This window comes from Eschscholzia californica, unplaced genomic scaffold (assembly GCF_041429995.1).
Source record: "Eschscholzia californica isolate CP2 unplaced genomic scaffold, dmEscCali1.0.p SCAF_3, whole genome shotgun sequence".
Taxonomy (NCBI): Eukaryota; Viridiplantae; Streptophyta; class Magnoliopsida; order Ranunculales; family Papaveraceae; genus Eschscholzia; species Eschscholzia californica.
The window spans coordinates 50,065,772-50,088,273 of NW_028238420.1; the positions used below are offsets into that span (position 1 = coordinate 50,065,772).

Below are 22,502 nucleotides of genomic sequence, written 5' to 3' on the forward strand. Positions count from 1 at the left end.
AAATGCACATGGAATATAATTCCTCAGCCCATGGGGCCTAATACTTATCATATATAACACAATCTCAACCGACCTTCCTTAAACTATTATTAATACTTATCAGATTTCCCACCCTTATATATCAATCTGAAAACAGGGGAATTAAGCAGAACGCCCCTTTCTCTCCCTCCATTATAACTGGTGTTGGTGGTAGTATTAGTAGTAGTTTAATGGATTGGTTTGTAGCAGAGATACTACCCAAACTCCCATTCAAATCCCTTTCCCGTTTCAAAACCATTTCTAAGAATTGGCTTTCCTTAATTGATTCTCACATAGCCTTTAAGAAAAAGTGCCTTCCTTGTCGTCTGTTTATAGCCCATCCTCTTCCAGAGTCTTCGTCAATGGAAGATGTAGACGGGTCCGACGTCGCAAAAAACGCCTTCATCACTTGTGATGTTTTGTTTGAAGATAAACAACTAGTAGTTGACACAATACTAGAGGTTGATACTTCATCAGACTTGTTCAATATGATTTTGAAACCCACAAATGGTTTGATATGTTTCATCAACTCCGACCTCATCACTTTTGTTCCTTCTATATGGAATGTGAGTACCAGAGAATTATCATCTTGTATGCTTATAATGGATAAGAAAAGAATACCTTATCCTGCTATCTCATTCAACTTTCTTTCGTCCACCCAAGGATTTGGTTTTGATCCTGTCACTTGTACACACAAAGTTGTTGGTGTGTGGTGGAGTCGAACACCAGGTGAGAGTTTTTGTTACGTTTTGACCAGCGGAGAGCGTAAAGGTTATAATGAGGATAGTACATGGAGAAAGATTGAGACCCCACCCTATGCTAGTTATTTATCAAGAGTTTCTATTTATGTGAATGGTTTTATCTACTGGACTACTTTTAGACTTTCTTGTGGTTTGTGGGATAGTGAATTCCGTCCAATATCTTTGGTTGCATTTGATGTAAGAAGTGAGAAGTTCAGAGCAATCACAATTCCTGATTTCATCCTTGATCTACCTCATTATCCTTTCGAAACATTTGAACTTACGAATTATTATATGTCTAATGAGGATCGTATTGTTGATTTACTAGAAGTGGGTGGGAATTTAGCAATGTCAATTAAAATGAGTAATAAGACGTATAAGATCTTTATGTATGGCGATGGTGATGGAACTTGGAGTGAAATGAGTATTGTGTTGCCTTTTGATTTGGAGAAGGATCAACGTGTTAAATTTCATGGTTATGGATCGAATGAGAAGATCATCGTAATATTAACAACAGAGGAATGTGTGTGTGGTAATAAAGAAGTGGGGAAGAAGAGATGTGTGTCTTTTTATTGTTACGATTGGAAGAAGCATAGTTGGTTCGAGTTTGAAGTTAATGGAATCCCTTCCACACTTCCACATCTATGTCATGGTAGTTTTTTTTACTACTTTCTCCCCAAGTCTTTTGACACCATAACAATGCTCTCTCTCTCATAACCATTGTCTTCTTTATCTTTCAAAATAATAATCAGTTCATTATTATAAGCTATGAATCTCATTATATATGTTGGATATGTTTCAAATCTTGATACATGTAGGAGATAAGAATGATTTAAGCGTAGGGAAATGATAGAGTGCCCAGCTACGATAAATTATCCGCTTGATAAAAAAAGGCAATAAGGAGACTTAAGCAGTCTCTCTGGTCGACACGAATAAGACTAATAAGCCGATAAATTATCCGCTTGATAAAAAAAAAGGCTCCACATGGGCAACATGCCGGAGGTGAATGGAACTCCGGAAAGCTTGATCCAAGAATCACCAGTAAGGAAACGACCGGGAGTAAAAGCTACAAATTCGTTAGAAGCTAATTTGTCTGTCTTAACACCTGCCCACTTAACCCTACCTGCTAAATTTGCTCCTGGTCCTTCGTTGTTATACTCGGCATAGAAACAAGTATTTAGAGCAAAATCACCCATCCATTGCAACCACCCTTCTGGTTGAATCAAATCATCGATCTCACTTTGCATTATTATGGTTCTCGAGTATTCCTTCCATGGCCTTCCCAAGTAAGATCTGATCTGTTTTCTTTCTGGGAAGTATAACGGATCTGCAGTTATGTGACATCCTTGAAGAACTATACCGGTCGGTTCTTCTTGATCTTTCCTTCCCTGGGCTGTCACTATACATTGTTGGTTGTCTAATGGCTTTCTTACCACCATTTTACAGTTTTGGAAGACACTTGCTGCATTACCAAATATGAAGTCTATCGTGCCAGATATTGTGCAGTCTCGGTAGAACTGGCGAAGGGCGTGAGCGTATAAGGGGTCTTGGTACCCGTCCATGTGACAGTTGTGGAAGATCGACATGTCAGATTGTACTCTTAATGCTACTGCTTGGTGCTTTATTGCTCCTGCTGTGTTCTCCAATCCCATGTCCTTAGCTATGAAACCAGGTGCAGCCACAGCTGTTCCATACAATTCACACCAAAACTCAGATTTAGTTATTAAGAGGGAAAAGAAGGGTGCGTAAAGTGTAAGGGATCTCACTTGCGGATAACACATGTGGGGGACAATACTCAGTCTGGCGTCGTTTAAGCTAGTGTGTATACACTAGGCTATAGGTGAAGAGACCAATACCATGGGATGTCGTGCCCTTCTCGGTGGGCTTATGATCCAGGAAAAAAACCTTGAGGCAATCGTTGACTGCTAATTGGGTCATGATATTGAGAGATCGACATATTGGGTCTCCACAGATGGCAACGATCGAGGAAAGTTGATCGTAAGGTTGGTGAGAAGGGTGTCTAAGAGACCCAATGTGTGAGAGACTGCACTTACTCCTACATCTCTAATTAGGCGAGTACCAAAACCCTACCTTGGGGCATCAAGGCCTTTTGGGTGGGCTTGTGAGGGATCACCGAGGAACAAAACACTCGGGCACACGGTGACTTATACTCAGGGACTGGGACAGCGAATATTCGATCCCACCTAGCAAAGACCTATGGGAGAAACAATATTAAAACGGTAGAATTCTGCATACCAAATGTTGAATGTGTTGGTTCCATCGACAAAGTTCTTGTTTCCAGTAATCTTGGTTTTTTTAGGACCATCTCCAATGATCATCTAATTGGTCATGCTCTTGGTTATCATCACATATTCATTATAAACGCCTTCCTTAATGTATATAACAAATGTAGAAGCATTGTTCTTCTTTGGAACATCTTTAAGTGTTTCATTAATGGTCTTGTACTTACCACTTCCATCTTTAGCAACAACCACATTAGGTTTAATATTAGCACCAGAAGATGACGCTTCAAGTAGTTTTCGTTTTTCGCCCGAAACCCATGTTGGAAAACCATCTTTGTAGCAGAAGATGAAGAAGAAGGTTCCTCTGAATGTAAAATTCGTCCAAGACTTGGGATTGGAAATGAGCTAAAAGCACTAGATATATGTGAAACAGTGCTTAATGAATTCCTTGTTAGTTGAGTCGACGCATTCAAGGCAATCTTCATTTTCTCTCCTGCATTACTTGTCGTGTTTTCAAAACCATCTAAACAAGTTTCTTGGTAAGTAACTGCAGTCTGCAGCGCTTAACCAAATTTTAAGATCATCAGTTATATTGTCAATTTTAGTGATACCAAAACCCCCAAACTTTTCAAAAGATTCATTAATCTTTTCAACTGCATCATCCATAAGATCTTTACAATTTAATAAAGCTTGTTTACATCTTGGGTCTTTCTCTACTTCTAGTAAAGAAATGGAACGTTTCGTCACCTCCCTAATCCGATGAGTGGCAACACCAAATGTGACGAAGTTCTAACCCAGTGCTTTAGAGTCGCCCCGTAGTATTAACCTTCCATATTTAATATTGTTATAATCTCAGTACCCTAGTTTTTTGAATTATTTTCTTTTGTTTTTTTTTTCTTAAATTGGTTATTATTTATTGAGAGAGATTTTATTTTCTTTTTTAACCCTTAAAATATATTTTGTTTCTTTTTTTCTTAAATTAATTATTTTTTTCTAAGGAAAGTTATTTTCTTCTTCAAATAGCTAGGTTATTTTATTTCTAAGAAAGATTATATTTTAAATTTTAAAAAGGACTTCCAGACAATACCTTTATTAAAAAGGATGTTTCCTCAGTCATCGTTTTCCTTCTGTTTTATTATATTGTTATACCTTTTTTTAGTTGAAAGTATATAGATTTACTTTAGTAAATCCATGATGTACAAAAGAGTCAAAAACTATCAAAACCATAGATTAGGATTGAAATTATGGTTTATCACATTGGGTCCTAATACTTATCATAACACAATCTCAACCGACCTTTCTAAACTATTACTTATACTTATCAAATTTCTCTCCCTTATATATGGGAATATAGATCAATCGGAGGGAATTAAGCAGAACGCCCGTTTCTCTCCCTCCACAATCCCTGGTGTTGGTAGTAGTACTAGTAATGGTTTAATGGAGTGGCTTGTAGTAGAGTTAGTAACCAAACTCCCATCTGTGAGAACTATTTTTTGGATAATTCGAGTATTAGTCGAATGAGAGAAAGAGTTATCAATTATGGTAAAGAAGAAGCATCTAGATATTAATATTTCTCTTGTGTTGATAACAATGAGTTCACAAGTATTTATAGACTAATGAAATACAATTAGGGTAACTCTAGGATAAGATTACAAGTATTTGATGTTAATCTAAAATACAACAAGAAGTCTTCTTGAAGGTGGAACCGGGTAGGTCCGGTTCCCCTTGGCCGACCGGGTCGGTCAGCTCGGGCATATGGATCGGGTGGCCGATCCATATCCATGACTCTAATATTCCCCCTCAAGTTAGAACAGGAATGTCAATGATGCCCAACTTGCCAATAATATACTTGAAAGCTTCTGCACCGAGTGGCTTCGTGAAAATGTCTGCGAGTTGTTCCGAAGAGGAAGTAAATTGCAGAGAAATCAATTTGCTTTTAATCTTTTCACGGACTAAATTGCAGTCGATTTCTATGTGCTTGGTACGTTCATGAAATACCGGGGTTTCTGCAATGTGAATTACAGCACGATTGTCACAATGGACATGCATGGGAGATGAGTGATTGATTCCCAGATCAAGAAGAAGTGATTTGAGCCATTGAAGTTCACAGGTGAGTGTGGCAAGGGCTCGATATTCAGTTTCTGCGGAAGGGCGAGCGATAGTGGTTTTGCTTCTTGGATTTCCAAGAAAGCGGGCTGGAACCAAGCATGGTGTGACATCCGAAAACACGCTTTTATCACTTGTGATGTTTTGTTTGAAGATGAACATCTAGTAGTTGACACAGTACTAGAGGTTGATTCTTCATCAAACTATTGCAATATGATTTTGAAACCAACAAATGGTTTAATATGTTTCATTGATCTGACATTGCTTTTGTTCCTTGTATATGGAATGTGAGTACCACAGAATTATCATCTTGTATGCTTATAAAATTTAAGAATAGAAGGTGTAATCGTACAATCTCGCTGAAGTTTCTTTCGTTGACTTACGGATTTGGTTTTGATCCTGTCACTAGTACACACAAAGTAGTTTGTTTAATCGTACATCTTTCCTTCCTTGGGCAGTCACTACACAATGTTGTTGTCTAATGGCTTTCTTACCACTATCTTACAGTTTTGGAAAACATTTGCTTTATTACCAAATATGAAGTCTATTGTGCATGTGCAATCTCGGAACTGTAGGGGTGGCAATTTGGTCCGAACCGGTGGGTTTTTTTCCGAACCCGTCCCTAATGGAACGGCTTTTACCGCCCCGTTTATTAAATGGGACGGTAATGGTATGAAGATAAAACCATTTACCGGGTTCGGGGCGGGTTTGGGATTAGGTAGTAAAACCCGCCCCGCCCCGATTATATATGTTATGTATTATATATACAATAGGTTTCTAAAACTTTTTATCTTATATCATCAATTTAACTATTTTATATTTTATATTATGTAATAAGTTGTAGTGTTTATAGTTGATAAAACCAAAATGTTATAAAATTTTGTTTATAATATTTATATTATTTTGATTAATCTAACTTATTTGAAATAAAAATATGAAATTTATGTTTAAATCCGACCCGCCCCGCACCGTTTCATGTTAAACGGGGCGGGGCGGGTCGGTAATGGTTAAGTCATTTCTAATCGGAACGGGTATGGTAATTAAATACCCACCCCGATTAACTATTGGGACGGGAATGGTAAAACCCGTTTACTAACGGGGCGGACTTGGGAAAGAGGTAACCCGTCCCAAACCCGCCCCGTTGACATCCCTACTCGGAAGAACTGGCGAAGGGCGTGAGCGTACAATCCCTTAAAATATGGCTGCTTATTTGACCTGAGAGATATTCTCAAAGAAAATAACCAATAGGAGCTCAAGCTCATTGAATCGGTAGCCACAAGAAGCAAGGGGGACTTACAACACAATCCCAATCGACCTTTGTAAGTAGGGCAAATTTCACTACCTTATATATATATATATATATATATATATATATATATATATATATATATATATAAAATATAAATAGGGCACATTGATCAATCGGAAATTAGAGAAAGGCAGAAAGCACAACTCCCCTCTCTTTCTCTCTTCATATACTCCTGCCTGGTAATTGGTATTATTGGTAGTAGAATGGATTGGTTTGTAACAGAGATACTAACCAGACTCTCATTCAAAACCCTTTCACGTTGTAAGTCTGTTTCTAAGCATTGGCTTTCCTTAATTGATTCACACATCGCCTTTAGGAAAACACTTCTTCCTTGTCGTTTGTTTATCGTCCATCCTCTTCCGGAGACAGAGGATGATTCTTATATTGAGTACTTGATTACTTGTGACGTTTTATTTGAAGATAAAAAAGTAGTATTCGACACAATGAAAAAGAAGATTGATTCTTCATCAAAGTTGTCCGATATGATTTTGAAATCCGCAAATGGTTTGATGTGTCTCATTGACTCCAACCTTGTTTATGCTCCTCGTATATGGAATGTTAGAACAGGAGAATTATCGTCTCGTATGCGCGTAAGATATGAGAATGGAATACCTAATCCTTCTTCTGTCTTCTACTTTTTATCATCCACCTATGGATTTGGTTTTGATCCTGTCACTAATACACACAAAGTAGTTGGTGTTTGGTGGAGGATATTATCCCGTGAGAGTTTTTGTTATGTTTTGACGGTCCCCGGGAGGAAAAGTTATAATAATAATAATAATGAGAATAATATATGGAGAAAGATTGAGACCCCACCCTATCCACCCTATGCTAGTGATTTATCAAGAGTTTCTGTTTATGTGAATGGTTTTATTTACTGGACTACTTGTCTTCTTCTTTGTGGTGCGTGGAGTAGTGATTTCCGTCCAGTATGTTTAGTTGCATTTGATGTAAGAAGTGAGAAGTTCAGAACAATCACAATCCCTGATTTTATCCTTGATCTACCTCACTATACTTACGATAGAGTAGATCACTCGAATCCATATATGTCTAATGAAGATCGTCTTGTTGATTTATTAGAAGTGGATGGGAATTTAGCTATGTCTATTAAAATTAGTAATAAGACGTATAAGATCTTTATGTATGGGGATGGTGATGGAAGTTGGCGCGAAGTGAGTATTGTGTTGTTGCCTTTTGATTTGAAGAAGGATCAACGTGTTAAATTTCATGGTTATGGATCGAATGAGAAGATCATCGTAATATTAACACAAGGATATGCTTGTGATAAACGTAAGGGGAAAGAGAGATGTGTGTCTATTTATTGTTATGATTGGAAGAAGGATAGTTGGTTCGAGTTTGAAGTTAATGGAATCCCTTCCCCAGTTCCACATCTATGTTATGATAGTTTTCTTACTACTTTGTCCGGAAGTCTTTTCACACCTTAACAATGATCTCTCTCATAACCATTGTGTCCCAGTTTTGGTGGGTTCAAAACACGGTGTCGAAGTTCTTGTTCTTCTATAAAAACCTTCTTGGGGGTCGCCAAAGCCTCTGTTACTTCTGAACTGTGTTTTGTTGTTCTACTCTTCTTTTGTATCTCTTATTTGAATTATTATAATTTTCACTTGATGGTTATTTAATGGTTTTGTAATTGATCTAGCAATTTTCTTCCACGAACCAGGTTTTGCCACATGCGTAATCCGTTCCGTATGATCGTTATTTAATGGCTTATGAATCAAAGTCTTGGATGAACGAGCTGCCCAAGGAGGGCCTCCAATAAACCATCCTTAGATTTATCTTTTTGTCGGTATTTTTTCATACACTGCTTAGGAAGCTTTACTTAAACTGTTGCTCGATTGTATTACAGAGTGCCACGGTGAAGCAACCCACACCTGCTAAGTCTCGGCTTTAAGACTAATCATCTACTTGTTTGGTACCAACTGGCAAGCCATAGAGAAAGCAAGACAACCCAAGAATGAACCAGCTGAAGTTTTAGTCTATTTGGTTTGGTTTTTCCTTGGCAATATAGATTAAGAGACTTCGAGACGATAATAACACGCTGTTTAGACAACAACCCATTTTGTGTTTCTCTTCAAGATTTTGATTGCCCTCTTCTACAAAAACCTGCAAGTGTTGTTCTATTTCCATGTTTACTTGTCCAAGTTTCATGTGTTGTATAAATTGGGTTATTGTGATTTGTAATGTTTTGAGTTCCCTATTCAATAGAAAGAAAGGTGGATCCTGAGAAGTATTAGACTTGTAATAAAACATACCCTGATTCTTATTTCTGAATATGCGCCCAAGTATATGCTTAACTACGCTTGAACGGGCGATTTAGCTAAAAATGGATCAACCATGAACCAGCAATATTTAGTTGTGGTTACCAAATATTTAAGATGCGAAGTGAGCTTAGAGATGCCTTAAAGGTGTGGGAATGTGAGGACATAAGGCAAGTAGAACACAATTTTATGAATTTACAAGCCACAGATATATATTATCACATACATGTATCAAATGTTTCAGCGGAGGTATAAGATTTAGGTTCTTTCGCAGTGATAGCGGAAGGAATAATACCCGATGCGGGAGGCTAAATTGATCGAAACTGATATATTTAGTCAAGGAGTAACACGTACATGTAGTAGAAGCAATGGTACACGAACAAAGGTAGTGAACCAATTGAGCAGTCGATGTCGTCAATGGGACTGGTCGAGAAGAAGTATAAGTATCTTCTGCAAAGTCAATTGACACAAGATCGAGGTCAGAGTATGCCAGAGAATTTTCTTGTGGGATAACTGGAGTATCTTGGTTCAGATGCACATGGGATCTTGCTCTAATGGTACATTATGGTAGTATGCCTACTCTTACAAATTTAGAGGTCACAGAATAGACACCCCTTGGGTTGAAATCTATTATTTATTATTTTGTGTTATTGAAGATATAAATCATACTAGATTTGTGTATAGTAAGATCATTATCATGTACTACTCGCTCAACCCTATATGTCAAAAAAAAAATGTAGTCCAAATCAAGTAGAGACCGTGTACCTATGCATGAACGGTTTGGTTTGGTTCGGTTCGAACCAAAGGTCAAAATTTTGCTAAGAACAAAATTTCGAGTTTTCAAATTTAAATCTTGCTACAATTGAACTTAGAACATGTTAAAAATTAATATTATCCCACAAACAGCTAAGCCTACATGTACGTGATTAATTCAACATAGTCTATCAACATCCAAGGAAGATAAAAAAAAACGATAAACAATTGAATCTCCACCATCCATCATGTCCAATCATATATTCTTATATATATAATATACAAAAGATAATAATAAATAGTTTAGTTTGTTTTTCCGGTTATCTGTAAAAAAAAAATCTATGGACCGAACCAAGCCAATCGGTTTTGACATTTTAGTATCCAAACTAATCCGGATAACCATTGGATTGGTCCCTAAACCGCTCAAATCTGTTTGGATCGGATTAGTTTGGTCGGTTAGGATACTAAATGTACACCCCTACTCGAGTCGTCGCATCTACACGTGTTGAACGAGGATGTTGCACATGCAAAACCTTGTTTTAATCTGTAAAGGTATTTGTTCAAAGTTCAAACGACAAATTTGATGGTCTCCGATTTGGTACGACCAGGTGAAATAGTCATGTACACCTTTTCATCTAAGTCATCTTGGAGCATGAAGAACCTGATTCTTCGCCAAGTGGATCGCACTTTGACTATAACACGAACATCTACGCACTCCTGCTTAATCCCTAGATCATCCAGAAGATCCCACTTCTGCTTAATCCCTAGATCATCTACGCACTCCTGCTTACTCGGCCTCCGTAGTAGATAACGCAACTGTAGATTGTAACATCGATCGCCAACTAACTGGAGCACCATGTAACTTAAATACATAACCAGTAGTAGATCGTCTTCTATCTAGATCGCCAGCATAATCTGAGTCAACATAACCGCTTACCTGACATGTTTCTCCACCAAAGAACAAACCCGTATCAACAGTACCCTTCAAGTACCTCAAGACCCACTTCATAGCTTCCCAATGTGTCTTCCCCGGGTTTGCCATAAACCTACTAATCACACTGATCGCCTGTGAAATATTTGGACGAGTACACACCATAGCGTACATTAAACTGCCAACTGCACTAGCATACGGTACACGATCCATATGATCCTTCTCCACCGTAGTAGTGGGAGATTGTCTTCCCGAGAGCCTGAAGTGTGGTGCCAAAGGTGTTGACACCGCCTTCGCATTCTGCATCCCGAATCGAGAAACTACTCGTTCGATGTAACCTTTCTGATTCAAGTACAGTTTCTTACTTGTCCGCTCTCTCTTAATCTCCATTCCCAGTATCTTCTTTGCAGCGCCCATGTCTTTCATCTCAAACTCTTGACTGAGTTGAGATTTCAACTTATCTATCTCCACCATGCTTCGAGAAGCAATAAGCATGTCATCCACATACAAAAGGAGATAAATAAAGTCACCTTCGCGAAGCTTCTTGATGTATACACAATAATCATAGTCACTTCTGCGAAAACCATGCTTTAGCATGAAAAAATCAAATCGTTTGTACCATTGGCGAGGGGATTGTTTCAATCCGTAAAGAGACTTCCTCAAACGACATACTTGATTTTCTTTGCCCTCAACCTTGTATCCCTCAGGTTGAGCCATATAAATTTCTTCTTCTAGATCACCGTGCAAGAAGGCGGTTTTAACATCGAGTTGTTCCAGCTCAAGATCACTGTGAGCAACAATACCCAATAACACCCGAATAGAAGTATGTTTCACGACCAGGGAGAAAATCTCATTGTAGTCGACCCCTTCTTTTATGTGCATAACCCTTGGCCACTAGTCTTGCCTTATACCTTGTACCCTTGATCTCGGAAGAATCCTCTTTCTTCTTGTACACCCATTTACAACCAATAACAGACTTACCTTCCGGCAATGGGACAACCTCCCATGTTTTGTTCTTGTGAAGAGACTCCATCTTTTCTTGCATAGCAACCAACCAACTCTCTCTTTCCTCCGCGGTAATAGCTTGTTTGAAGGTGACCGACTCGTCGTCTTCCACCGAGAGTGCATATTCAACCACATTTTCCTGCCCGTAATGCCTAAGAGGTTTGTCTGACCCTAACCTCTGTACCGGCTTATATAACCGTTTCGGCCTAGTGTGTACCGAAACATCCTGTTGTTGTTGTTGTAAAACTTGTGTACCTTCCCCTTGAACCTTCTCATGATCGGGTTCATCAATTTCCTCATCCTGAGTATTATCCTGATGCTCCACCTGATCATGATTCCTAGAAACCCGTTGATCTTCGATTTCTACTTCCACGACTTGAGCTTTAGTAGACCCAACATCACCACAACTAGGCACCGTAGTTTTCGCCATAGCTACAATAGATGACTCATCAAACACCACATCTCCGCTGATTACAAACTTCTTGTCTTCCGTACACCATAGCTGATAACCCTTAACTCCTGTAGCATATCCTAAGAAAATTGCCTTCTTTGCTCTATTATCAAGTTTGTTACCTTTAACATGGTAATAGGTCGTACAACCAAAAACCTTAAGTCTCCCGTAATCTGCATGTTAACCTAACCACACCTCGTAAGGTATGCCGCCATCTAAAGAAGAATGTGGAGACCTGTTCACAATATAACAAGCTGTAGCAACAGATTCTACCCACCATTCTACGTCAAATCCCGAATTGGAGCGCATACATCTAGCCTTCTCAAGTAGTGTACGATTCAATCTCTCTGCGACTCCATTCTGCTAAGGTGTGTTTACTACTGTCTAGTGCCTCACAATGCCTTCCTGATTACAAAACTCCTTGAATGCCCCATCCGTGTACTCGGTCCCATTATCCGGCCTTAGCGTCTTCAGCTTTCGACCAGTTTTGTTCTCAACCATTGCTTTCCACACCAGGAATGTGTTGAATACCTCATTCTTATGCTTCAGAAAATAAAGCCAGACAAATCTCGAATGATCATCAACGAATGTAACAAAATACCTGGAACCACCCTTGGAAGCTAACTTTGTCGGTCCCCAGACATCGGTATGTACGTAGTCTAATACCTATTTGCTCATGTGCTTGCTTGTAAAGAACGTCACCCTGTGTGCCTTCCCGAACACACAATGCTCACAAAACTCCATGCAAAGCTTATTCATGTCCTTCAACAAGCCTTTCCCGCACATCAAAGGTAGACCCTTTTCCGACATATGCCCAAGGCGCATATGCCAAAGCCTCGTACAAGCCGTTGGATCCCTTCTACGGATTCCTACCGCTACATCTCCCGTAATTATTGTCCCCAAAAGTTTGTATAAATTACTGTAACGAGTACCTCTCATTACCACCAAAGAACCCTTAACGACTTTTATGGAGTCATTCACTATAATTATCTTACAGCCGTTCCGCTCCAACACACCAAGGGAAATTAGATTTTTTCGCAAATCGGGTATGTGTCTTACGTCCGTCAATGTTTTCACCACTCCATCGTGCATCTTGATACGTATTGTTCCGAGTCCCACAGTTTTACATGTACTATCATCACCCAGTTACCACCATCTATACTCCTATAGGTAGTAAACCACTCCCTATTTGGACACATATGGTGTGACGCCTCTGAATCAAGCATCCACTTATCGGAGATCTTCTCAGACACCTCTGTCACCGAGAAACATTCGTCCGCCTCTTCTGACACATATCCCGCCTCTTGCATCTCTTGTTTCTCCTTGTAGCCTTCGTTCTTTTGCTTCAACTTTCTCTTTGGACAAACCGCTTTAAAGTGACCAAGCTCACCACAGCTAAAGTACGTATTCTTGAAAGAGCCTCTAGATTTGGATCTAGATTTCCCGCCCTATCCCTTTCCCCTTTCATTACTCCCCCCTCGTTACAAACAACCCTTGTGCTTGATCCTTCTCTACTCCACCTGACGTCATACTGCTAGTAGCAACCTTACGAAGGTCATCCGCTAATAACGAATTTCTCGTCTCTTCCATGCTTAGACTGTCACCAACAAACATCAAAGTTTGAACAAGGTTCTCATAGGATTTAGGCAATGAAAGTAACAATATGAGGGCTTGATCCTCATCCTCAACCTTAACATCAATATCCTTCAAATCTGAGATAATCCTGTCAAACCTATTCACATATTCCTGAATAGAAGAACCCTCTTCCATTCTACATGTGAATAATTTGGATTTTAAGTAGACCCGATTCGTTAAAGTTTTCGTCATGAAACTGCTTTCTAGCTTTAACCACACACTCGTGTCGTTGTTTCTTCGTCTACGAGGAACGCCACGCCCCTCTCAAGACACAACATAATGGTAGCCCGTGCTTCGAGATCTAACTCCTCCCAATCCTCATCTGACATATCTCCTGGTTTCTTTCCCGTCAACGTCTTGTGTAATTTCTGCGAGATTAGCAGATTCTTCATCTGCATCTGCCAATAAGAAAAATCGTTTTTTCCATTGAACTTCTTTATCTCATATTTCCATGATTTGACCGTATCACTTCTCGATCCCATCTTCTCTTCGTTCAATCTCAACAAGGCTCTGATACCAATTGATAGTACTAAAAGTCGCGGAAGCTATCGAACCTATCCTAGAAATTGATCCGATTATGAAGATTAATCGAAAAACTATGCCAAAACTAAATATGCAAGCAGAATTAACGAGGTTCGGCTTAAAGCCTACGTCCTCGGGCGAACAAGAAATCTTTATTGAAGGATGGATGAAGACGACTCACACAACCCGCAAGTTCGTCCTAAGATGGTACCGTATAGAAATTAACCTTCTATACTAAATCTTCGACGACCGAGAAATTAAACACCGCTCAAAACTATGAACAAAATTTCTCTCTCACTTGCTCACACTCTAACTCTCTCTAAAAGTTATTGTTATCTTGATGTTGTGGTTAACAAAACACTCAAGCCCTATTTATATATATTATAAGCCGGTGGCATCAATTTCAAACCGACACCAAATTGAACCAAAATTGGAAACTTCAAACCGCCATCTATCCAATTCAAAAACCGCCTATATCATCTAAACCGCCACAAGCCCTCTTACAGTATAAGATTTAGGTTCTTTCGTAGTGATAACGGAAGGAGAAAATGTCTGATGTAGGAGACTAAGTTGATCGAAACTGATATATTTAGTCAAAGGGTAACGTACATGTGGTAGATAGGTTTCCTTTACAAAAATTGTGCCTCAGTCCTTCAGATGGGTTTCCTCTACAAAACCCATCCATTTACCGCCACCTCATTGGTCGTCTTATTTACCTGACCGTCACACGTCCCGACATCCCTATGTAGTAAATGATTTGAGTCAGTTTGTGCAGACTCCAAGTCAAATCCACTTAGATGCTGCTCATTGTGCAGACTCCAAGTCAATTCCACTTAGATGTAGGAAGACGGACCTTAAGAATTAAGGCTAATGTGGTTTTATTAAAAGAGGAACCGATACTACCTGATATGAACACCTGTTGGGTGTAGTTTGTAAGATTATCGCCCATGATGTCCCAGTTGTATTGGAAATAAAACAAGGTAGTCCATCTGACCCCGGGCGAGGGGTGGGATAAAGATCCGGAAGACCGTTATTCGACCCGTTCGACCGAGATAAAAAGTGTCCATGAACGTTCGATGGTCATAACGGTCAGTTCCGACCGGCCCGAAAGAATTGGCGGACGGTCACAGTCAAAATTCTATGTCAAAGGACCGACCGCTAACCGACCGACCAATATAGACCGTCTAAATAACCGACCGGTACGAATGACCGAATAGGTTGACCGACTAAACTGTCCTCATTTTTAGAGGTTGACCGTTGAATTTTTATAGACAAATGAATATATGATAGTCGTTGGATATAGTCATATAGTCTTCTGGAAGATCAAACATTAGTACATGGCTTAATTATATCTTGTCAAATGATAATCAACTGTGTTTTTTTCTTTTTTTATATTAACTTTTGGTTTCTTGGTTAAACATCTTCATTTGTAAGTAATTTTGTTTGTGGTAATAAAGATAAAGTTCTGAATTTAAGTAAATTTTATTGGAAAGTCCGGACCGAGACCATCCGGTATCCGACTGGCCTGGTAAAATAAACGGTCTTGGACGGTCAATGGACAAAGAATTCTTGAGAGTGACCATCCGAGTCCGCCCGAGTAAATAGGTGGTCACCAACAATTTATGTCCGAGTCGACCGGTTCGATGAAGTTAGAGTCCGGTACCGACCGGTCCTGACCGATTCCCACCCCTACCCCGGTCGGGCTTTTGAGCGAGCCCATTTCCATAACCACAACCTTGATCTCCTCTTGTGTTGGTCTCCTTAAGATGTTGGCCAGTGCAGTGTCCAAAATGACTTTGAATGCATTTAAAACCTCGATAGGCGGCTATGTAACTGGTTCTGCTCTGCACAAATTCTGAAAGAAAGAAATCAATTCATTAGCTATGTCCTCCTTATTAGTAGTGGACTCACCTGATGATAAAGTAAGTTGGTAGATGTAGTTTTTTTGTCTTCTATTTGTAATGGAAACATGGAAAGCTTTAGTATTCCTATCGTCATTCCGAGCCCAGTTTGATTTCAACCTTTGTTCTGCCTTTGTGCGTTGAATCTCTTCCAAATGTATAATTTGCTCTTGAAAATTACTTTCAACATCTAGAAGTGTATCTGTCAGTTGGAGAGATTGAACCTTCTTGAGTCTCTGCCTTAATATGCTTAATCTTTGTTTGATGATACCAAATGCCTACTTACTCCATTGAAAAAGAGAGGTAATAACCGTTTGTACTTATAGAATAAAAAGGTGCAGTTGAATTCTCCCATTTAATCTGTATGGTAGTAAAGTAGTCATGATGTTTAGTCCAAAAGGCCTCGAATTTCGGGATATTATGTAAAAGTTGTCTATGCACTTATTAACTTAAGTAGAATGGGGGCATGATCGCTATTGTATCTAGGTAGCTTCCAGAAATTCAGAATGCCAAGACGTGGTACCTAGCGCCATGACGAATCGTTCTCGAGTTAAATGATGCATAGATTAAGTTAGCCCAGGTATAGTCTGGCCAATTATAATCCAGGTCCATGAGACGAGCATATTGGACAAATCTGCGGAATTGAGACATGAAAGGGATACTATCAGACCCCCCACCCCCATTTCAGAGTTACAAGTTAATGCGTTGAGGTCCCCTATACAACAGATAGGGTTAGTGACCGATTGAATTCTCGTGAGTACATCAGACAGAAAAACCTGTCGGTCCTGGACCCTAGGCGGTCCATAGATACAAGAGGGATCCCATACAATGGAAGTGTTATGCTCGGTAATCGTAGTATGGATAAGATTCGGTGAACTAAAATTAATTTTAACATTAATATTCTCGATCCAAAGTAACAAAACTGTTTGAAAGGTGGGAGGGGCGAAAGACCCCCAACAAATCTGTTGTTAGCACCCGGAACCCTAGCTACCAGTACCCATTACAAGTCGATTGAAGGATTCGAAGGAACCCTAGCTACCCATTACAACTCTGCTTCAGCGTGACCTACCAAGTAAAACTTTCTAACCATCAATTAATATACTCTCTCCAATGCTCTTTAGACTGCATCAGTTGGATCTCCCACCAATAGAAAATAGATTCAGGCTGCTATTATTAAGTTTGGGTTTCATTAATTTACCATTGTAATGACAACGTTGATATATTATAACATGAAATGTGGTAATTTAAAAGATTCCAGAGATGTATTCGACGAAATGCCTGAAGGAGATATTGTTTCTTGGACTTGTATGATTGAGGGTTATTTACATAATCATAAATTTATTGGTTCATTGAGGTTGTTTAGGATGAGGATGATTAGATAGTCCCAAACGGGTTTTCTGTGCTTTTAGGTGCTCGCATTAAAAATAGGTTTTGTAGTAACTACTGGTCTGCCCTCCCGGACCTGAAATCATGGTTCCGCCCCTGCCTTGATATTCGTTGCATTGCAAATGTGATATCAACTCGCTTTGAACTTTGAAACCATAGAACACCATTTTCCATAACATCAGAATGAGATCTTCGTCGGCAACTATGATTGGTGTAACTTCATCTGTGGTAAGACCAACAAAACTATTGTAAAAACTGTGAGTTGTTAACCTCCATAATAGATATGAGTGATTAGATTGAAGAAAAGAAGGGATTACAGAAAGCAGAAAGAGATACTAGATCGCAATGATGAAAGCCCCAGAAGGGTAACAATAATCACTTCCATTAATACTTTAGGATGATAACACAGTTTAACCAAATAGTGTTTACTTTCTTGACTTCGTCTATACTTTGGGAGTGAGTAGCATTATCCAAATACTTATCTAGGTATCATAACACAATCTCAACGGACCTTCCTAAGAGCATCTCCAATGGTTCTTCCCCAAATGCCCCTCCAAATGAGAGTCTTCTCCAAATTTGAGGCCCACTTTTGGAGTGCTCTCCGATGGTTCCAACTCTATCCACCCCTCCAAAACATTTACTACATTATTTTAACCTAACATTTAAACAAAAACACATTTACTACATACATAGTAAATTAAAAAAGACAAAATAATTATATTAAAAATCACTAATATATTAGAAAAAAAATGCAAAAAAATTTGCATGAAAAGAAAATTAAACTAAAAATAGTCTAAAAAAATTACAATACATTGCACTACTTAAACTTAAACTCTTCATTAATATGGAGGTAAGTCTCCATTTCCGGATCCATCTCCGCATTAATGAAAAATTTTATTAATGAAAATTTGTCTGGTTTTCAGTTTAATTTGTCTTCGTTTCGAGTTGTACTATCTATTTCTATTAATGAAAATTTAGTTATGTTAATCTTTATAAAATAAAATTACAATATATTTTATTTTTATTAATTAAAATATGTTGAAATGAAACTTAATTAGTACAAAAAAAATAAAATAAAGCAGGGACTTAAAATGAATAAGTAAGAACTTATACAATAAATTAGGACTAAAAAAATAATTTAAAGGACTTAAATTAAACACATAAAAACAAAAGGACCAAATAAAAAGTCACATCTCATGTGGAGAAGGTGAATAGTGCCCCTTCATGTTTGAAGAAGCACTATTTAAGGTTCTTCAAATCTTTGGAGAACCATTGGAGAAGGATTGGAGCTCCATCCCTCCAAAAGTTGTACTTTTTGGAGGGATAGAGCTCCCATTAAGAGCATCTCCAATGGTTGTTCCCCAAATGCCCCTCCAAATGAGCATCTTCTCCAAATTTGGGGCCCACTTTTGGAGGGGCTCTCCAATGGTTCCATCTCTATCCCCCCCTTCAAAACATTTCCTACATTATTTTAATCTAACATTTAAACAAAAACTCATTTACTACATATATAGTAAATTAAAAAAGACATAATAATTATATTGAAATTCACTAATATATTAGAAAAAACAAATAAAAAAAAATACATTGCATGAAAAGAAAATTAAACTAAAAATAGATAAAAAAAAAAAATACATTGCACTACTTAAACTTAAACTTAAACTTAAACTTCTTCATTAATATGGAGGTAAGTCTCCATTTCCGGATCCATCGCCGCATCCACTTCCAGACCCATCTCCATATGCACTTCCAGATCCATCTCCGTATCCACTTCCGTACCCACTTCCAGACCCACCTACGTATCCTCCCATTTGAATTCTTTTCTCAATTATTTCTTGTTTCCTTAAACAATAATACTGACGTTCAAGCGGGTCGACTATAGAATTAAGGTCCTTGCTTACAATTTGAAGCTCCAATCTATCATGTTCATTTTGAGCTTCTATTAACTTGACTTGGGTGTTGTTTGCATGCCTTTGACCTCTTCGTATATTTTCATCTTCATATGCTTGCATGAGTTTACGTCCTTCATCTTGCATTTTGTTCATGAAATCAGTTTTCGAGTCGTCCATCCTCTTTCTCATCTTTTCCTTCTTTCTTCCTGTGGGTCGGCTAGATTGACCGGATTGGATTCCTTCTGGAGTTTCATTTTCGTCTGCACCAAGGTTTACTGAAAATGTTACACCAGGCGATTCCGGTGTGGGTGATTCGGATGTGGATCTATTAAAATTCTCATTATAACTTCGTTGTCTTGGATTAGCGAATTTCTCAGTATTTTGAAGTATAGACCATATATGATCAAACAAGAATGGTTTTTTCTCTTTAGGATCTTGCTTGAACAATTCTTTCGCTTGAACAATCTGCAAGAGTTAAAGATAAATCAAATACAATATACATACATAAGATAGAGGTTTACGGATGTATACAAATACTTACAATGTCTAGCTGACTAGCACCACTTTGATTTCGATTTTGATCAACTTGACGCACACATCCCCTAAATTTATTTATTGCTTTCGTAATCGTGGTCCATCGACAACTCAAAGACTTGGGCGTTCTAATTTGCTCAGCTAAGTTGATGGGTGTATTTTTCTCATAAATTTCAAATACCCGAAGCCATAATGCATCTTTTTTTGTAAGTTACCTTGTATCGCATCTTGAGATATCTCCAGAAATGCGTTACATAAAGCAATGTCTTCCTCATTGGAAAATGAAGGACCACGAGATACGTTATGGTTTCTACTTGCCATGTTTGTAAGGTCAGAAATATTTAGATATGTTAAAATGTAGAGAGGATATGGATTTGTTAAAATGTAGAGATGTAGAATATTTGGATGTGTATGTATTTATAAATAAAACTGACCTAGAAAAGTAGAGATTAGATATGGTAGATTTAGTTAACGAAGTGACAACTCATCTTTAAGAAAAGTAGAGATAAGATGTGGAAGATGAAATGACAAATCGTTTAAAAGAATGTCTGAAAAAAAAAAAAGTAGAGATAAGATGTGGCAGATGAAATGACTACTCGTCTAAAAGGAAATCTGAAAAAAAAAAAAGTAGAGATAAGATGTGGCAGATGAAATGACAACTCGGCTAAAAGGAAATCTGAAAAAAAAAGTAGAGATAAGCTGTGATGGATGAAATGACAACTCGTCTAAAAGGATATCTGAAAAAAAAAAGTAGAGATAAGCTGTGGTGGATGAAATGACAACTCGTCTAAAAGAAAATCTGAAAAAAAAAGTAGAGATAAGATATGGTAGATTAAGTGACAATCTCTTAATAGTTATAAATAGTCAGTCTCATTTTCATTTTTTATCACAACAATTCATTATATTTCTCAAACACATCTGTATAACAACAATGAATTATGGTGAAGGCAGATCTGATGGTCCCGACTATGATGAAGAACTTGAAGAACAAATTGAAGATGAACGACAACAACAATATTTTGAATATTTAAATACTCGTCACAATGCCATGGTTAATTATTTCTTACAAGACGACGTTGAACCACGCCATGGAGGTTCAGTTTATGGACATAGAATGATTAATCGTGAAAGAGAAGAAGGACACGCTAAGCTATGGACCGACTATTTTTCAAATAATCCAACGTGGGACGCCAAATGTTTCCGTAGACGTTTTCGAATGAGTAAGGATTTATTCTTACGCATTACTAATAGGGTGAAATCTCATGATCATTATTTTGTTCAAAAAAGAGATGCGACGAACAAACTTGGATTATCTACTTTGCAAAAAGTAACTGCTGCCATGCGAATGTTAGCGTATGGAACACCGGCAGATTCAGTTGATGAATACGTAAGGATTGGTGAGTCGACTGCAATTGAATGTTTAAAAAAAATTTGTCGAGCAATTGTCGAGGTTTTTGGGCCACAATACTTGAGAACTCCTAATGCTACTGATATTGCAAGACTTTTGAAAGTAGGTGAAGAAAGAGGTTTTCCTGGAATGTTAGGGAGTCTTGATTGCATGCATTGGGTTTGGAAAAATTGTCCTACAGCTTGGGCTGGCCAATATTCTGGCCGTAGTGGACATCCAACTTTAATTCTAGAGGCAGTTGCGTCTTACGACCTCTGGATATGGCATGCATATTTTGGACTTCCGGGATCAAATAATGACATTAATGTGCTACAATCATCTAATTTATTTGCAGATTTGGCTGAGGGTAAAACTCCCCCCGTAAAATATAATATTCAAGGAACTGAATATAATGTCGGGTATTATTTAGCTGATGGGATATACCCCAAATGGTCAACTCTTGTTCAAACTATCTCTCAACCTCAAGGTCTAAAAAAACAACATTTTGCAATGATGCAAGAAGCATGTAGGAAAGATGTTGAAAGGGCATTTGGAGTACTTCAAGCCCGATTTGCCATTGTGAGGGGACCATCCCGTTTTTGGAATAAAGACACACTCCATGATATAATGACTGCGTGCATTATAATACATAACATGATTATAGAGGGCGGGCGTGAAAATCCTGAGAGTGTTACGAATTTATATGGAACATCTCCTCACAATGTGAATATCCCTGAGAATGAGACTCAACGTTTTCAACAATTTTTATCTCGACACAGGAAGATTAGAGATAATCAGGCTCATTATGCGTTACGAGATGCTTTGATTGATCATTTGTGGGCAAGAAAAGGTGAGGCTTCACATAACTGATTAATCTTTAAATTGTTAAAGATGTTTGGAAGAATTATCGTAGTTTTTCAGTTTAATTTGTCTTAGTTTCGAGTTGTACTATCTATTTCCATTAATGAAAATTTAGTTATGTTAATCTTTATAAAACAAAATTACAATATATTTTATTTTTTATTAATCAAAATATATGTTGAAATGAAACTTAATTAATCCAAAAAAAATTAAAGTAGGGACTTAAAATGAATAAGTAAGAACTTATACAATAAATTAGGACTAAAAAAATAATTTAAAAGACTTAAATTAAACACATAAAAACAAAAGGACCAAATAAAAAGTCACATCTCATATGGAGAAGGTGAATAGTGCCCCTTCATGTTTGAAGAAGCACTATTCATGGTTCTTCAAATCTTTGGAGAACCATTGGAGATGGTTTGGAGCTCCATCCCTCCAAAAGTTGTACTTTTTGGAGGGATGGAGCTCCCATTGGAGATGCTCTAAGTAGGGCAAGTTTCCATCCCTTATATATATATATATCCCTCCCTTATAATCTCAACCGACCTG

At 38.0% G+C, this 22,502-nt stretch overlaps 3 protein-coding genes and 1 pseudogene across 3 annotated transcripts; 2 read left to right on the top strand and 2 right to left on the bottom strand.

The window, feature by feature from the left end:
- The first annotated feature begins 380 nt into the window (after window positions 1-380).
- On the top strand, window positions 381-1,608 carry LOC147551369 (uncharacterized). Its single transcript, XM_086668555.1, has 2 exons — window positions 381-1,290; window positions 1,577-1,608. Exons 1-2 carry the CDS (start codon window positions 381-383, stop codon window positions 1,606-1,608), a joined length of 942 nt encoding a protein of 313 aa, XP_086524681.1.
- A 51-nt stretch (window positions 1,609-1,659) lies between these two features.
- Window positions 1,660-5,269, bottom strand: LOC147551370 (pectinesterase pseudogene; annotated as a pseudogene).
- Window positions 5,270-6,619: 1,350 nt separating this feature from the next.
- Window positions 6,620-7,861, top strand: LOC147551371 (F-box only protein 8-like). The gene has a single exon (XM_086668557.1). The coding sequence runs from the start codon at window positions 6,620-6,622 to the stop codon at window positions 7,859-7,861; it is 1,242 nt and encodes a 413-aa protein (XP_086524683.1).
- Window positions 7,862-18,797: 10,936 nt separating this feature from the next.
- On the bottom strand, window positions 18,798-20,026 carry LOC147551372 (uncharacterized). Its single transcript, XM_086668558.1, has 3 exons — window positions 19,960-20,026; window positions 19,713-19,903; window positions 18,798-19,636 (listed from the first exon to the last, which is right to left on the bottom strand). The coding sequence occupies exons 1-3, from the start codon at window positions 20,024-20,026 to the stop codon at window positions 18,956-18,958; spliced, it is 939 nt and encodes a 312-aa protein (XP_086524684.1). The 3' UTR covers window positions 18,798-18,955.
- Between the last annotated feature and the right edge of the window lie 2,476 nt (window positions 20,027-22,502).

Bases quoted from the DNA above. Each gene is read 5' to 3' on its own strand.
- LOC147551369 (XM_086668555.1), top strand. From the start codon at position 381: ATGGAAGATGTAGACGGGTCCGACGTCGCAAAAAACGCCTTCATCACT. The intron at 1,291-1,576 runs GTAATAAAGAAG...TGATACATGTAG, and splicing joins AACAGAGGAATGTGTGTGTG to GAGATAAGAATGATTTAAGC.
- LOC147551371 (XM_086668557.1), top strand. From the start codon at position 6,620: ATGGATTGGTTTGTAACAGAGATACTAACCAGACTCTCATTCAAAACC.
- LOC147551372 (XM_086668558.1), bottom strand. From the start codon at position 20,026: ATGGCAAGTAGAAACCATAACGTATCTCGTGGTCCTTCATTTTCCAAT. The intron at 19,904-19,959 runs GTAACGCATTTC...TTACAAAAAAAG, and splicing joins TGAGGAAGACATTGCTTTAT to ATGCATTATGGCTTCGGGTA. The intron at 19,637-19,712 runs GTAAGTATTTGT...TAACTCTTGCAG, and splicing joins GTGCTAGTCAGCTAGACATT to ATTGTTCAAGCGAAAGAATT.